The 18104-nt window shown below is 42.9% G+C and overlaps 1 protein-coding gene across 6 annotated transcripts in view; it reads left to right on the top strand.

Moving 5' to 3' along the window:
• The window catches only part of Sdccag8 (SHH signaling and ciliogenesis regulator SDCCAG8), a 204989-nt gene that overhangs the window by 28091 nt on the left and 158794 nt on the right, over positions 1 to 18104 (top strand). For 5 of the 6 annotated variants that reach the window (XR_005092993.1, XR_003734112.2, XM_037211197.1 and 2 more), the window contains exons 9-10: positions 6695 to 6833; positions 17033 to 17185. Coding sequence is in view for 3 of the 6 variants with exons in the window: in XM_037211197.1 (XP_037067092.1) it covers positions 6695 to 6833; positions 17033 to 17185 (292 nt within the window). In the remaining 3 variants the exon portion in view is untranslated. The remainder of the gene's footprint in view (positions 1 to 6694; positions 6834 to 17032; positions 17186 to 18104) is intronic. The other variant, XR_005092992.1, reaches the window with a different exon arrangement.

Below are 18104 nucleotides of genomic sequence, written 5' to 3'. Positions count from 1 at the left end.
TCTGATTTAGTGCAGGAAGGATGCAGCTGTCAGTTTTAGCAGATGAAGGCTGACTAGGGAGCGATTATGGAGGAGCGTTTTTCCAACTACTGACCCAGCAGAACACTACAGTATTCTGCGTGCATCTCATGTTCTAGTTTCCTTTGGAAGAAGTCTTTTTTTTTTTCTGTAAAGTTTCATTCATTCGAAATTGAAAATTATTGTTTATTAGAGCATCCAGTGCTGGCTTGCAGTCTGTGTTTTCCTATGCTGATGACTCTTGTCCCCTCTCTTCTCTGCTCAATCCAAAAGCCCAAGCAACATCTATTTCAGAGTTATTCTCTCACTAAACCCCGCCCACTTGGTCCTCCACTGACTTCATGATTTCCTCAGTAGTTTTAGAATACATCATGTACACACAAAAGCAGCACTGATACTTCCGCTCTGGGTTCTGTCAGAGTGTCTGCCTCAGGTGGGCACTCTTCTTCTCTATCCAAATTCCTAGTTTCTCTAAGGCTAATTCCAGTCAGTTGATCTCTGGCTCCACCCCTGATTCAAGGTTAACCTTCTTAATAGTCTCAGAAGGTCACATGTGATTAAATATCCCGCAATACTTTACAAAAATGAATTATGTATAAAGAGTCAAATGTAATTCAGGCCATGAAAGTATTAGAAGTAAACTGAAATCCTTGAACTTGTATTTTCAGCATGGCATGCAAAGAGAAAGTCATAAACAGAAAAACAATCATTCCCTTGATCCATTAACAAATTAATTCGTGGGCACTGGACATCGTAGCCCACACCTATAATGACAGTGCTTGGTAGACTAAAGCAGAGGAACTGAGAGGTGTAAGCCAGCCTGAACTATATAGAAGATCCTGTCTCACAGAACGTAAGGTTGGATATGTAGCTAGGAGGTTTGGTACTGATCCAGCATGCCCAAGGTTTAGTTCCCAGCACTGTAAAATAATTTCAATTGATTAATTTAATTTACTTAAAAGAAAATATTGGAAATTATAGTAAAAGGCTGGGAAAACACTTGCCATGTATAACAAACAGTAGAGTATACACACAGTTTTCAAATAAGAAATGGCACCCTGACTAGCTGCTCTGTGAGTAAAGAAAGCAATTTGTGGGAGAGGAAGCTGTCAGGATATAGAGATATTCACTCAGTTTGTACTTAAAGAAATTCCAGTCAAGAAAAAAAACAATCCATCAGACTGGTGAAGATTAGTGATCCACAGTGACTGCAGTGAGGCCGAGGTTAAGCAAACGTTTTTCATGTCCTGCTGGTGGCACTATGAAATGAGCATAGCCACTTCGCAGGGCGATGGAGCTCTCTCTGTTAATATTTAAATAATGCATTATGGTTTTCTGTGAAGAAAAGCTCATATGTGCTCACAGTAGAGCATGCATAAAGAATGCTTCTGTAGCGTTATTTGTAATGGTGTGAGAGCCTGAGTATCCTTCAAAGGAATAACTAAACTGTGGTTTATGTCAACTGTGATGATTTATGGACAGTATTTTTAAAAAAAAGAATTGCCAGGGGTGGGGTGCTGGAGAGATGGCTCAGCCAGCAAAGCTGCTTGGTGCCAAGCTTGACCATCTCAGTTCAGTCTCTGGCCCCACATCATGGAAGGAGAGAGCCAACTCCTGCCGGTTGTCCTCTGACCTCCACAGCTGTGCTCTGGTACACGCATGTGTAAAACACACACACACACACACACACAGAGTAAATAAATATGAAAAAGTAAGAATTGTATGCACACCCACACACATAGTTCACACAAACTTGCACATACACATTCACACACATAAAGAAGTGTAGAGGACACACGTGAACTATGTGAGACTAACTCAAAGTAAATAAAACTACTAAAGATAACACCAACACAAAGCCATTTGATTTTCTAGGTCAAATTCAATATTAGATATTTTCTTTAGGTTCATAGGAAAAGATTTGAAAGAGTAGACACCAGATATTCAACAATGGTTAAAGTATAAAAAGGCCATTAAAATTCAAGATTTGTTTCAAATAGTCTTTAATCCTATTGGGTAACTAATTTTACAGTGAAATATTATAAAAAATAAATGTATTTTATATTAAGTGATATTCAAATGAAGTAACTAGTTAGTCTAGTAAAATCGCCCAGCCAATAAAATGAGGGTGTACCCTCTATTCCATTAGCCTTCTAGGTTGGGAACAGAGTGTCGAACAGGCCTACAGTGTTTCCATTCATTGAGCATCTGGCTTTCATTTAGACATTATGTTCTTGTCAGTTATGAATGCTGTTGTCCCTATCTTCAGTTTGACCTCAGGCTCAGAAAGGAAGTGCCAGCCTGCTTGGTTCCTGTCTCTGTTTCGTCAGCAGTGTGCTTTGTGTTCCGTTTCAGTGACAGAGTAGGGTGAAAGTCTCTCCTTGATTATTTTTAGGAGTTTTGGGTTGTATGGCTCCCTAGTCTGATCTGGTATTTAGACCTTTCTGACTTATTAATGAACAATGTTGCCTACTGAGTGTCACATTGACTTTGAAAAAGCATCCAGCGTGTCTCAGGTTTGGACTTCTAGCTTTGTGTATTTAAAGGCAGTTCATGTTACATGGTTCTAGGCAGAATTGGACCTTAAATGTTTGCTGGAGCCTTTGTGCAATATGCCTTGTGAAACTGGTTGTCAACTGACTCATTCCACCTCCAGCGAGTACTGTTTGGATGTGTGATTCAGGGGTGACGTGTGTGATAGACAAGGACGGGATGAGGCCTAACATCCAGACCACCCGGATATTTGTGTGTTTTATATTGGGCGTACAGGGATTTGTAGTGAGTAACTTAATATTTGTTGATATTGGTTGTGTTTTTAAATTGATTTAAATTGATCTGAAGTGCCTCCCACTTGGTCTGCTTTGTGTTGTAAAGTAGGCCAAAGTAATATTAACTTCCTTCTTCTTTTTCTTAATAATCAAAATTTAAAGGTTATCAAGGTGGTACTTCAGAATTATCAGAGAAATCCTGGTTACTTTTTTTTTTTTTGGAGAACTGTTTCCCGTAGTGCTCTTCTGGGATTTTGGTCCGTTTTGTGATCCTTGGCAGGCTGCTGTCTAGTTGGCTTTGCAAGACGGCAGCGGGGAGCTTTCAGAACTGGGGACAAAGAAATGTTTCATCAGCTGATGGACTTCCCTTAAAAATGGTGGTAATAATGCTTATTAAAACGATGCTTATTTTAAAATTGACAATGACATTTCCTAGTTATTCTGTATTTCAAGATAAAGTTGACACGTATCTCTTAAAGCAACCCGCTCCTTTGTGTACTTATGCCCATGGCTAAAGGTGTTCGGGTCTTTTCCCTGCGCTGAGTGTTGCAGTAAGCGCCTAATGGACTCAGTCACTAGTGAGACCCGCACAGGCCTTGCCAGCCGGGACTTCCAGTTGTCTTCTTTCTGCCCTAGCTGTTAGACCAGGCTGTGGGATAGCACGAGCTTACCATTGTGGGGCCAGCCCCTTGCCTCGGACACTCCCTGGCCGAGTCCCTGAAGCCACCGTGTGCTGTTTTTAAGTGCTTGCAGAACTTTGCCTTGGAAGGTGATGTCACCCGTGTCTGTCCCTCTGTGAGAGCATCCTCAGGCCCAGCACTAGATCTGCCCTCTGACACAGCTTCAGGAGCAGGAGTGCAACTGCCCACTAGTCCACCTGGTGCCTGCCGTGGGGGCCTCATAATTCTCAAGAGCAGAAAACAGGAGCCTCATTAGACGCAAGAGGCAAGTGTGGGATCAGCTAAGAAAGTGACAGGCAGATGAAGGCCGGGGTGGGAGGAAGCAAGGCTTCCCACCGACAGGCCTGGACGCCACCCAGAGCTCTTTGTTTCCTGAGTATCCGCTGTTGGGTAAGTGGGGGAGCAGAGCTGGAACACAGCCAAAGGCGAGACGCAGCGTTAAGTGTGGCATCCTGAGCTGCCTGGACGGCTGTCCATTACCTCCCCGTGGGTCGTGGTAGGAAGCTGGAGTGGGTCAATCCAGTCTGTGCAGATGTTCAGGTACTCCTGTTACCCTCTCCTGAAAGATGATCTAATGAAACATCTGTGTTTGGAAATCATCTTTAATGATTTTCCATGGCTTAAGAGGGGATGAATTTACATTCCGAAACATCTTGAACTAGAAGAACTAACTTTTCTTTGCTCTTTAAGTAATATTGACCTTTTCCATTTAAATCTCACAACATGACTGAGAGGGGCTTTCATTTGGTGTGACTTTGGAAGTCTTCCTGCTGGGATTTCCATATTCATACACTTGAGCTGTTTATTTTTTTTTAAATATGGAAAAATAGTAGACTCAAAAGCAGATTAAGCTATTCTAAAGTTTTTAAATTTTAAGTTTTTAATTTTACACTGATTGCGTGTGTGCATATGTTTGTGTGAGCACACATGCATGCCATGGCACCCATGGGAAGGTCAGAGAACATCTTTCAGGAGTTGGTTCTCTCCTTCTGCCACGTAGGTCCTTGGGCAAACTCAGCTTGTCAGCCTTGACCTCAGTGTTTTGCCCCAGGGAGCCACCTTGCAGGTGCTATACATTTGTCATTTTGTCCTTTATGTTGTGGAGCATCTGCTAGAGGACAAATACTACTCTTGATAAGGGGATGCCCCCAAAATGAAGTAAGTGGACTAAAGATGTCTCCATGAGAAGCAGATCTGTTAGACCTTGGCCTTGTGGTATCTGCTAATTCTTTTCCACACACTGAAATGCTTGCCATTCTCTTTGGAGCTGGGGAGCTATTTTTTTCGACACTGTAGAATCAGGGAATGAAAGATGTCACTAAGTTATAACTTTTGCTATTCAGAAACTCTCAGGAACTTAAGGGAGGTGACCCTATGATTCTCAGATTGACTGTGGTCATTAAAGGATGACTTTCTTCTAGAATCCTAAGTCTTTTGGATTGTGTATCCTATGAAGCTAGTTGCCTTTTTATGTTAGACTCTTTTTTTTTGCAACTCAAATAAGTACAAATTCTATTTTGCTTGCATTCAATTTATCTTTTACTTTAGAATAATTTAATCTGCTTTTGAGTCTTCCACTTTTCCACATAATTATTGTGCTTCATAATATTCAATCAGAACAATTAACTGTTTTTTATTTCATTTAGAATAAAAATTGAGTAATTTTCATCAATTTAAAACAAATCAGGAAGCTCTAAAGGGAAGCTCATCATAATTCACGAATTTATGCTATTTGTAACAATTTTTTTTAACAAAAGAGCTTTTATGAATGTGTTCAGCATTACATGTTTCTTAAAATATGGCTGTTTTCCAAATACCACAAATAGTTTAAATTCTTGTCTTCAGGAGATTTGTGAAAAGGAGTCATTGGTTAGTTTGGAAGGGTATTTAAACTCAGTGTTTGCAATCCTCTAAACAGCTCTTTCATGGTTGGTTTTCTTTTTAATCCCAGTTGTTTCTTCTCTGACAGTTTGGAGTCTGGCAGTGCAAACAGTGCACGTTTATTTCAGTGTTTTTGGTGCTGCATTGGAAAGCTGGTCATCGTGACGATGTACACACCATGGCATATGTACAGTGCAGCATGCTTTGCCTTTAGCCTTGTATGTGTAGAGAGTTTACCGCCTCATCTTTCTCTTTGGCCACTGGATATGTGATGGTTTACATTTTATTTTTGTTTCGCATATATGTGTGCCAGCTTGTCCGCGTGTGCACCACATGCACACAGGTGTCTGTGGCAGATAGAAGAAGGCATTGGATCCTGAGGAACTGAGCTTTCAGCTGCCTGTGAGCCACTTAATGAGGGTGCTGGACCCAGGTCCTCAAGAAGAGCAAATTCTCTTACCTCGGCTGTCTCTCCAGCCCCCTCTACTGGAGCTTTTTATATAGTGATAAATTCCAAAGCATCCTGAGAATTTGATCTGGATTTTATTTAACCCGTGAAATTGATCCTTACTGTTTTACATGTCTCAAAATTAGTATTCTGTTTAATGCTGCCCCCAATAATCAGCTTAGTGACATCGGAGACTTGTTTAGGAGTGAGTGAAGCTTGCTTAGGATCAAAACCGGTGGCCAAGATTTTGTTAAACTTGAGTGTCAAATGTATGACCAGAGGGCTTGCGAACCCCATAATACTCCCCACTGAAATAAAAAGAGCAAGTGGACAGACTGCAGGTTTTGTTCATAGCCAGCTGAGAGAATTCAATCGGGAGAGAAGGAAGAAAAAGAGGCCCGTGAGAAGGATGTAAAAGGAAGGGCAAGGAGAGTAGATGCCCTGGCGCCTCCTCTGCATCCGCCGCTAAGGAGGGAGACCCCAGTTTCTCTTCAGAGGTTGTACGTCTTCACACTCGCTCCTTGTTCACAAAGCTGCCTTTGATGTGCAGCACCGTCTTCTGAATGGGCTGCTTTTCCCAGTTCGTCCACTTCCTTTTCCTGAGTCCTTTGCTCTTGCTGAGGCTTTATGCTGTGGCCCTGTGTGTGCCAGCCCTGTCCACAGAAGGGCATTGTCACATGCAGTTGCGGTCCTGCCATGAAGGCCTCAGTCTTTCAGGCCGCTCTGCCTGCCACTCGCTGAGGGAGGACAGAGGACCATTCTCTGGGCTGTGCTTTAGTACATGCCGGGCAGGCCCTCCATGGCTGTCCTTCTAATGCACACAAATGCTTTTCTTCTGACTTCTGAGTACATGATCACATGGTCACGTCTCATTTGGGGTGTTCTTTTTGTGCTGACAGAGAAAGGGACGACTTAATATCTGCGCTAGTTTCCGTGCGGAGCAGCTTGGCCGAAGTGCAGCAGAGAGAGACGAGTGCCTATAAGCAGGTCAAGCATGCTGTGCAGATGACCGAAGAAGCCAACTTTGAAAAGACCAAGGCAAGTCTAACGATGGAAGTGGATGTAATTCACAGCCACTGTTGTTCCCTGTGTATTTCTTTGATTATTTTCATAACTAAACTAATTCCAAATACCCAAAACAGATGCCAGTCCACTAATGTTGATGTCTTGGAATTAAACAAACTTGCTATTTGGAGAATTGTTATTCCTCTGCAAATATCTCTGTCCTATCACTATTCAGAGATTGTAGAACGATATGGGAAAGTGCTTAATCTTGTTGACTGAGAGTTTTCAGTGCTGTGGAAATCTCAGCACTGACTCACTTGTTTATCTATGTTCCTGTATAGCTACAGGCAAATGTTTCTCCTCTGTATGGAGGAACTTTTAGCACATAAATAAGTAAATAAGCCAATGTTAATCACACATGTGTGTCTAGGAGCATCTTTAGATGTGAATTTAGATCCATTGTGAGCTAAATTAGATGTACCTGACAATACTAATAAAATAATAGTTCACACTAAGTGATCAGCGTTCTAGACACTTTGAATAATTGGAGGTTGCTATTGATTGATTGATTGTGTTTGAGGAACACACTTTAATCAATTAAAGTTGTTCTGTATTTTCCTTTGATGTGTTGCTGGCCATATTTCAAGTGTTTAATGGGCACAGGTAGCCAGAAATGACCTCAGTGGTAGAGCAGATGTAGAACCAGTCATCATCACTGGAGGCTATAGTAGACAACATGTGTCTAACCCATGTGTACATTGAACAGCCCTAATCTTATATACACCCCAAACTTAAAGTTTAAGAGCACTAATATGCTCAAAAAGTTTTTGAAATTTTAGATTTGTGGTTTTGGCATATGGGTGCTCATCTAGTAAACTCTACACAAAGTCTTAGGGTTCTATCACTGTGAAGAGAAACATGAACCCACAACTCTTTTAAATGAAAACATTTAGTTGGGGTGGCTCACTTTCGGTTCCAGAGGTTTAGTCCATTATCATCATGGCAGGGAGCATGGAGGCATGCAGGCAGATGTGGTGTTGGAGGAGGAGCTGAGAGTCCTATATTGGTGAAATTATTATGGCCACTCCACGTAGTTAAAAGGAAGATGTATTTAGTGGGTAACTTACAAAAAAGGGAAAAGTAGGTTGTGGGGTCTGGGGAAGGTGTATCGAAGTCCAGCGGTGTTCTCTGGAGCTCTGCTCAGTCAACCTCCACTGTCTAGGGTCCAGGAACAGAGCTAGGGTGCTGGCCCATCCAGATCTCCAGTCCCCCGGCGCCTCCCTTGGCCCTGCCTTGTAGGCGTGACAGTTGCCGAAGCCTCAATGGGGGGTTGGAATTTCCAGATCACAGCTGGAATGGCTGCCCACTACAGTCCTACATCTTGCAGGCAGCAGGAAGTTAACTGAGACACTGGGCGGTATCCTGAGCATAGGAAACCTCAAATCCCTCCCGACAGTGACACACTTCCTCCAACAAGGCCACACCCACCTAACAAAGCCACACCTCCTAATAGTGCCACTCTCTATGAGATTATGGGGGCCAATTATATTCAAACTACCACATACTGTAAAGTATGAAGAATACAAAACTTGAAAGATCTCTGGCCAGATATTTTGGATAAAGGGGCACTCAATATGTACTTCTATCAGTGTTTTATTAAAATATCAGAGCTGATCAATTCAGTATTCAGGGCAGTCACAGTCATTGCCTATCCATTTCCCTCTCCATTTCTTCTGTAATGTTCTTAGGCTGGTTGACCCTCACTCTTTACCGATATCATTTTCAAAAGGTCCACTAATGACCCAACTCCCTCACATATTCCTTTTCTTCTGAATTCCCCTGTCTCCTGACATCATGAGTTTCCAGCTCTCCAGTTGAGGACCCTCCTGCCATTCACTTTGTCCCTGTGACTCTGATGGAGGATTAGCATTCACTACACTCATCAGGTCCAGGCCTTTGTTTTGGCACCTGCTTTTCGGGACCCTCTTTTGGAAGTTTCTCTAACCTTACTCAGTGGAAACTGAATCTAGAAGATGTTTCTGGACACTGAGGAGCTGTAGCATCTCCTCTTGTCTCCAAAGGTTTCAAGATCCATTTAATATATGCAACAGCAGCCCACACCGGTCCCTATAACTCCTGATCCTTTTCTCTCTGTAACTCTCCCAAACTAAGATCATAAATTCCACTGGCTGCCATAGCAGCGCGCCACCCCTGTCACACTAGCTCACAGGTTTCCATTTCACAGCTGAGGCTACAAGGCTAGTCAGCTGGAGAGTTCTGGTGGCCTTCATGGTGGGCAGAGAGCACTCAGAATGTGAAAAATGAGCTCAGAAAAACCAAGTGCCTTGGCATGTTTAGTTACGTGGCCTCAGCACTTCATGGAAAATATACTACTGTCTCACTTCTGTCATTAAAAGTATTTTAAGCCGGGCGGTGGTGGCGCACGCCTTTAATCCCAGCACTTGGGAGGCAGAGCCAGGCGGATCTCTGTGAGTTCGAGGCCAGCCTGGTCTACACAGTGAGTTCCAGGAAAGGCGCAAAGCTACACAGAGGAACCCTGTCTTGAAACCCTACCCCCAAAAAAAAAGTATTTTAATTCTTTAAATGACAAATAGAAAAATTAAAGCAGATGTTGAATACTGTATTTTATACTATATATTATATCTATGAATACTAAGTTAGGAAAGTTTCCGTAATATAACTAAAATTTTGTTCACTCCCATTGAACAGAAAACCACATCCTATTCTCGGCATGGACATCTCACAACAGCAGTAAAAGTTCATAGTTGAAAAAAATTACAATTTCATTTGATCAAGATCGCCCACTATGTTTCCAGAAATAAAAACCCTGTCGCTACCATTATCTGTAGCATCCAATAATAAAACAGGACTTCAAAGTTACAGTTTTTCCAACCTCAGTGAAATTAAGAAGCCTTGGCACTTTAGTGTTGTTCCTGCTGTTTGGACCTTAGCATCCTCCTCACCCAACCTTAATTTTCCCATCATTTGGGTGGCAGCCTTTTCAAGAGTTGTCTGTCCATGTCACTCCACTATCATTTCTGGTCACAGAGCAGTCAGGCTTTCAGCAAATTCTAGATTGAATTCATGTTATTGAATTGTTCACTTCCTGATTGCCAGTTCAGAGACCTTCCTGTGGTCTTCATCCGCTCACACCCACCCTGTAGCTTTGGACGCGTTAGCTGTCCAGACTTGACGATCAGGCTTCTGCCCCTGCTTTAGTTGGCATCCTCCTCCTGTGGGTCTTCTCTCAGAGGCCCTGTGAACTCCTTTTGGGTCTGGTTTACTAGGCCTTTTTCAGAGTGACTTCCTGGCCCTGCCCCCTACACCGCCTGATCTCTTGGGCTTCATTCTCCTTCCTTCACCTCATGGGGCTTTTTCCTGGCACTGCTCGCTTGAGCTGCATTTCCTGCTGCTCCTAGACCTCGTATGAATGATACTCTGCTGGCATCTTCCACATGGCCATGCTTTCCACCTACCAGTCCTTTCAGATTGCTCAGTAATGCCCTCTCGCCTGACCAGCCACTCTAGATTACAGCCTTCAAACATCTTCCGCTTTCCCCGCCCCGCCCGTGACTCTCACCCCCATGCTGTTTCTCTGCAGAGTTCCCTGTTCACGGTGCCCTCTGCCCACCTTTCCTCCTCACCTCTGCTGTGCTCTTAGCCATGTGTGTTGTGCAGAGTGTGGCGGTCGGTCGCCTCTAGCTGCGTTCTCAGGGTCCTCCCCTTCCCGAACTGTGCCCTTTGCATTGCCTTAGGCTTTCTGAGTTGTAAATACCCCACTTAGGGAACTCCCCTGTGGAAGTGTGCTAATTCTCCAGGCTGGCCTCGCAGCTCTGTCAGTCTGGCCCTTCTCCAGCTTTCCTCTTCACCTCACCCAGACAGCTGAAGAACCTGAATTATAACAGCGTTTTCATGAGTTCCCTGAGCCAGCACCAACGACTTGGTACTTATCTGTGACATGCGTGTTTGTCAGAGGAGGCTCAGTTCAGGTGGCAGTCTTCGCAGAAACGCCCCTGCTTCTTGTTGAATTCACCTCTGATTCCTCCGAACACCCCCTGTTGTTACAAAGTCTCCAGGACTTCCTGTAGCTGTTGGAAAGACTGTTATGTCTAACACTGGGTTTTCTCTCATGTCATTTGCATATTCATTGCACAACTAATGTTTGTTGAAGCGAAATTAGTCAGTAGTTTTAAATATAAATGTGATCTCATATAATTAATGACTTTTGAAATTTAATGACTAAGAATGAGCAAGATTGGTGCCTAGCCCGATTGTCATCCGAGAGGCTACCTGTGGCAGCTAATGGGAGCAGATGCAGAGACCCACAGCCTAACATGACACAGGGAGAGAGCCCAAATTGAAGATCTTCATCAGGTCCCTACCCTTGGAGCTTGGGGAACACCGTGGAAGTAGGGAGGGAAAACTGTAGCAGCCAGAGGAATGGAGGACACCAGAACAGGGCCCACAGAATCAGCTAAGCAGGGCTCGTAAGGGCTCCTCACAGAGACTGAAGCGACAATTGCAGAGCCATCGTGGTTTTGCTCTAGGTCCTCTGTGTATTTGTGATGGTCGTGTAGCTTGGTGTTTTTGTGGAACTCCTACAGCGGGGGTGGGGATGTCTCTGACTCTTGCCTGCTCTTGGGACCTTTTCCTCCAACTGCGTTGCCTCACCCAGCCTTGATATGAGGGTTTGTACCTAGTCTTATTATAACTTGTTATGTTGCATTTGGTGGATATCTCTGGAAGGCCTGCTCCTTTCTGAAGGGAAACAGTGGGTCTGCAGGAAAGGGGTGGGGGTGGTGAGAACTGGGAAGAGTGAAGGGAGGGAAACTATGGTGAGAGAAGAATAAATAGGGAGGGAGGGAGGGAGGGAGGGAGGGAAGGAGGGAGGGAGGGAGAGGCATTGCATGTTGTGAATCCAGCATTTACACTGAATTGACGGGAATCAAGGAAATAACTGGTTGTCACGTGGTTGATGTGATGTGATGAAAGTCTAGGAGTTTTTACCTATAGTTCTGATAAGACATATGAAGTTTTCTTTTGGGGGAGTATTAAAAGATAGTGAGTATGGATATTTTCAATTTGTAACTGCTTTTTAATACAAGCTGGGAGGGGGGTTAGCGTCTTAGTTTCTTGGTGTTTGTTGCCATCTAGTGGGCATTGTGTGTATTGCATGGCAGGTAAAAGGCATTGCTTTATTGTACTATTTGTAGTGACTGAAATACCTGTCATGTTTATAAGAAAACAAATACCTGATATGAGAAGACCACAATGTCATTTTCAGGTAATGGTGTGAAACTACTGTCCATCAAATCTCTACTGTTCCACTTTCTAGATCTGTGATTTGAGCAAATTATTTCATATTTGAAAGCCCTGGTTTTTTTCACCTAAGTGATAAGAACCATTTAAATTTTCTTAACGGGGTTAATAAATTGATTCTATGCTAGCCACTTAGAAAGCTTTTAATGCATAGCAAGTGCTCAGTGAAAGGTTGTACTTGGAAGTGTAAGTTATTACACCTGGAGATAATTTTTAGAGAGAAAAAAGAGCGGCAGGGGGTTTGTGGTACTGTGTTGATGAAACTCCAAGAAACAGCTGGCAAAGGTTCAGGCCTCCCACCTGCCCGCCTGTCCGAGGAGAACAGTGGCTGGTGAGGTGTGGAGGCACAGGCAGGAAATGAGATGAGCACACTGGAAGTGAGAGAACACTCTAAGGAAGATTTCCTTTAAAATTGGCTAAGTAGACTAAATAAGTATTTGTGTTATTAAAAAAAAAACCTCCATTATTCTGTGTCTTGGATTGTGGTAGAATCAAAAAAGCAGGAATAAGAAACTTGGATGTTGTGGAATATTTGTTCAACCAGGCAAAGATGTGTTACATTTGTTTCTGCTACGGAATATTACTTTAACTGTATAAAGATGTGTTACTTTTGTTTATGCTGCATCTGTTTAATTATGTACAGATGTGTTGCATTTGGTTCACCTTGCCTGCCTAAGGCTCCTGATTGGTCTAATAAAAAGCTAGCCAATAGCAAGGCAGGAGAAAGGATAGGCGGGGCTGCCAGGCAGAGAGAATAAACAGGAGAGAAATCTAGGCTGGAGAAGGAAGGAGGGGGAGAGAATGAGGGAGACACCCGGGGCAAGAAGCCAGGCAGCTGCCAGCCAGTCAGACAGAGACAGGAAGACATATAGACAGGAAGTAAGGAAGGTAATAAGCCCCAAGGCAAAAGGTAGGTAAAGAAAAGCAGGCTAATTTAAGTTAAAAGAGCTAGCCAGAAATGTGCTAAGCTAGACAGCATTCAAAGGAGCTGGTTGGTGGCCCAAAAGAACAAGCCTGGTGCACTTGGAGTGGGAAAAAAATGATGAGAAAAGCATTGAGCACTGGACTTCAGTCGCGGGCACGGAGGTAATGCTCCTTGCAGCTCATTGTCTGCTGCAAAGCAAAAGCAAGCATGAATGCCTTTGACAAAGACAGACCACATACAGGACAGTGGCCCCCAGAAGATCGTAAGAGAGGTGACGGGATTCCTATCACCTACTGAAATAGTAGTATTAACAGGTTTGTTTGTGATAGTACTGGGATACGCACACTAACTGATGCATTAAAATGTGACATATACAGTTATATATTGTAAGTAAGCCTCAGGAATAAAAAGCAATGTGTTATTGGCGTCCATGTTTGTTCTATTGTTTATTATTATTTTAGAATGTATCCCTTCTACATATATATAATATATCACTGTGAAACTGTGTAGTAGTACACCAGCAGTAGCCTCATCCACTTCATATTCAGAGTGTTTCTTGATTGCTTCAGAGGTAGTCACATGACCTAGAACATTTAGGCTTATGTAAGTGTGAAATTACATAATGATGAATATCTCAGAACATGGTCGCTGATGCATGCTTGTGCAAATAGTCTCAGTGTAGACTTATTGACACAGTTCTGATAAACAAGTATTTATAAATTAAAATCAATACCTTGTTTTATTCATAAGTAAGAAGCTTAAGAATGTTGATAATAATATTTTAATGGGCTTGTTTCATAAAAATAAATTCATATTCATAAGTTTCAAATTTTATGTTCAATAGCAGTAAACAGTAAATCCTCATAATATCTTAATTTATTATTCATGAGTTTTTCCCTGGGATTTCTAGGAAACTATCCATAACAGTTGGGAAGGGAAATTAAAGATGGCATTAAATAGGTTTCCTGTTTTAAAATTTAGTTGACAGATGTCAGTTTTGTTGTGGAAAATGTTTGACTCCTTTATAATGGTAATATTTACCTTTGGCTTAATAAAACTACAATTATAAATACTAAGTCCAATAAATTATGTTCCAAAATAAATGTTGATAGGGACAGCATGAAATGACTGCAGAGGAAGAATCTTGGGTTGAATTTACTGGCTTGGAAAAGCTTAATTCCTCAAATCCTCAAGGCTGGCAGCCATTGTAAGGAAAAGGAGAAGCCACCACACCAGATCCCCCAGGAAAAATGGAGCGCAGGACCCACAGACCTGGTCATCTTAGTGGTGACATGGCCCTCTGAGAATTGAGTTTCCTCATGTCAGCTGAGGGTCTTCAAAATTAATACATGAGAGCCTTGAATTACAAGGAGTAGCATCCTGCAATAGTTTGTAAGTATTTGGGTTAGGAACCCCTCAGCTTCAGGTGAGGTCCAGTGTGAGAGAGACAGTTTTAGATCTCAGGGGTTCCAAGCTCCTGATTTAGGTCCAGAGGGTAAAATGATTGCTGCTCAAGCATCAAGACCTGAGTTTGGATCCCAACACCCGATCAAAAACCAGATGAGGCAGCATGCATCTGTGCTCCCAATGTGGGGCTGGGGTGGGGCAGACAGGGATTGCTGGGCCATGAGAGCCGACCAGTCTGGTTGGTGAGCTCCAGTTTCAGTGGGAGACCCTGTCTCAAAATTTAAGGTAGAGAAGTGGTTGAGGAGGACTCTGGCTTCCATATGCAACATATATGTGTATGTTCACTACACACATGTACACACGACTAAATTTTTTATTTCCAAGTGTTACTAAATCTTACTGCTTTTTTTCATTGTAACCAGGTATAAATGTCAAAAAAAAAAAAAAGGTAAATCAAATGAGAGCTATTTAAAATGTGTGACCATTGATTACATACCTGGTGATGTCATAACCAGTTTGTCACCTAAGGTTTTCCTCAGCGCTCCTCTTGCTGATGGGCTGGCAGGAGGCAGAAGGCTGTCACACAGTCGTGGTCAGTACGGTTGCTTATGTGACTTACAACTCCACTTTGTGCTTTCCATTGGACAGCCTATGGCTTGGCCTTTCCGCCCTGAGGACCATTTCCTCCTGTCCTGCTGACTGGATCCCTCCACCCCTGCTGTGTGGGTTATGCTGGTTTCTCAGGTGTTCTTGCTTGTCTTATACTTAATGATCTTGCTGCCTACGTTGTTGTTCAGTTGGGAATTTTTTTTTTTTTGATATATTGATTTTATTTACTCAGACCAGTAATGTTCATTATAATAGTAAAAGTTATAGGTTTGTTTGTTTTTACTAGATTGATTAATGGAAAGTAATTTTTACTAACACAATTGTGTTTTGAAGCACAGAATTCAGTAGTTCCTAGTATTTCAGGCTCCAAGGGATTCAGTTATGAAAAAATATACTTCTTCATTTCTTTTACGATCTAGTTTTAAATTTCCTTTGTGAGGCATTCTGCTGGGATTTAGCTTGGCATTAACTCTGTTGGAGAACCTTTTAAAATCAGAATTATTTGTTTTGGCTAACCAGACACATTTGAAATTGGCTGTCATACTTTAGGATAGCAGATACTTTCCAAAATAAAGAACTACAGGTGAATCTCTTCTAGATGGAGGAAGGAGAGTTCACAGATCCTAGATATTTTCAGTCTATAGTTAGTTTTTAGCAAAGAGCAGTATAACTGTGCATAAAGTCTAACAATGTGCATGGAGACTATTTCCTGTAGTCAGAGGCTTTTCTCTGCCCCACCCCGTTCAGCAGTCACTTCCCAAATTATTACTCAGAGGCTTTTATTAATTATAAATGCTTAGCCAGTAGCTCAGGCTTATTACTAACTAGCTCTTACATTTAAATTAACCCATAATTCTTACCTATGTTTAGCCACATGGCTTGGTACTTTTTCTTAGTAGGGCATTTTCATCTTGCTTCTTCTGTATCAGGCTGGAGACTCCTTAACTCCACCCTCCTTCCCATCATCCTCAGTTTGGCTTTCCTGCTTAACTTCCTGCCTAGCTACCAGCCGATCAGCATTTTATTAAACAATTCAAGTGACAAATCTTTTTTTTGTTTTTTTTTTGTTTTCTGAGACAGGGTTTCTCTGTGTAGCTTTGCGCCTTTCCTGGAACTCACTTGGTAGCCCAGTCTGGCCTCGAACTCACAGAGATCCGCCTGCCTCTGCCTCCCTAGTGCTGGGATTAAAGGCGTGCGCCACCACCGCCTGGCTTCAAGTGACAAATCTTTACAGTGTACAAGAGGGTTATTCTACAGCAATTTCCATTATCAATCAATGTGACTGTCCAACCTATAATCATATAGGTTGTGAGCTTTGTGAGACCTGGGTTAGGCTAGTGCTATCATAAGACTGAGATACCATAGCAGCTTAATTAGGTTGAGGTATTTTTATTATAATTTGAAGTTCCATTTCATTGTTGGACATTATAGATAATGGCCAAAGGAAGGGAGAGAGTTTTTGTTTTCTGGAAACATAGTGGGTGATTTTGATCAAAGGAAAATTGTGATTTTTTTTCAATTATGAACTTTTATTGCTGTTGCAAGATATCCATCCTGATGACAGCAGATAGTAAGCTTGTGTTTGAGGGAGTGAACTAAATCATAGTTGTATTAAGGAAGCTTTATTAATAGAGTATTAATAGATGTCTATGGCTAATAAAATACAGTATTCAACATCTGCTTTAAATTTTTCTATTTGTCATTTAAAGAATTAAGATACTTTTAATGACAAAGAAGTAGCTCGTAGCCTCAGCTGTGAAATGGAAACCTGTGAGCTAGTGTGATGGGTGGCGCACTGCTATGGCAGTCAGTGGTGTGGGCAAACAGTCACCCGAGTGGGCTGCAGAGAGGGTTTGACTGTCTTAACTAAAAGCACTCCAGTGTGATTGTCTCATCTCTCCCTGGTGCGTTTTCTCACTCCTGAGGTCCTTCTCATGCTCTTGTCTGGCAGGCTTTGATCCAGTGTGAGCAGCTGAAGAGTGAACTGGAGAGGCAGACAGAAAGACTGGAAAAGGAACTTGCCTCTCAGCAAGAGAAACGGGCTCTGGAGAAGGAGATGATAAAGAAAGAAGTAGCCAAGGAGAGGGAGGATGCTGAGTCTAAGGTACCGTGCAGACACTTTCCCATGACCGTGGGGACGCACCTGAGGGGAGGGCTGGCTTTGGCTCACAGAGTCAGTCACGGGAAGGCATCACAGAGCTCCTTGCAGTGGGGGTGTGCACACCTGCGTCTCACGCCAGCTCTCCTGGAGCCTTCTGCAGGCCTCCTGTGCGTCTCTGACCTTTGCAGCCTCAGCAGCAGAATTGGAGGCTCTGGGGATGCAGTCACGGAGCCGATGCTGCTGTCTCCTAAAGTACAGGCTTCAGGGAAAGGTGACTGCTAAGCAGATGCGTCCATGAGTGAAAGTCTCTCAAGCCTAGACAGTCCTGCGAGACTTTTTGTCAGGAGGATTTTGAAGTGAGGCCTGGAAAGGTGGAGGGACGGTCAGGGAAGAATTGAGTTCAGGGGAAGAAAGTGTCACGTCCAGGAAGAACACACACCTGCAGGAACTGAAGCTCTGTGCATGGTCGGGGTTTGGAGCCGCCGGGCAGCAGAGCCAGGGGACTTAGGAGGAACGGTGGATTCTGAAGTGTGAAGTATATAGGGGATAAATCACCCATGCTCTTAAAATCCACATGAGTACTAGATATTTCATCCAAATGTGACATTGAACCACTGAATAGCTTTACAGTCTTGTAATGATATGAATATGTGAGGAAAATCACCTTGTTAATAAATTAGAATTGTGTGCCAGGAGATCAGGTTGGGGTTAGGTTTGGCATCTTGGATCCAGGAGATCACTAGGAGTTAGTTATGGCATCCTGGGGACAATGATAGCATCTTGGTCCCAGGAGATCACTGGGAGTTAGTTATGGCAACCAGGGGCAGTGATAGCATCATGGTTCCAGGATCACTGGGAGTTAGTTATGGCAACCAGTCAGCGATAGCATCATGGTCCCAGCTTTTCAGAACTGTTTCAGGTC

Source organism: Peromyscus leucopus, chromosome 15 (assembly GCF_004664715.2).
Source record: "Peromyscus leucopus breed LL Stock chromosome 15, UCI_PerLeu_2.1, whole genome shotgun sequence".
NCBI lineage: Eukaryota > Metazoa > Chordata > Mammalia > Rodentia > Cricetidae > Peromyscus > Peromyscus leucopus.
This window is presented reverse-complemented; position numbering and strand designations above follow the sequence as displayed.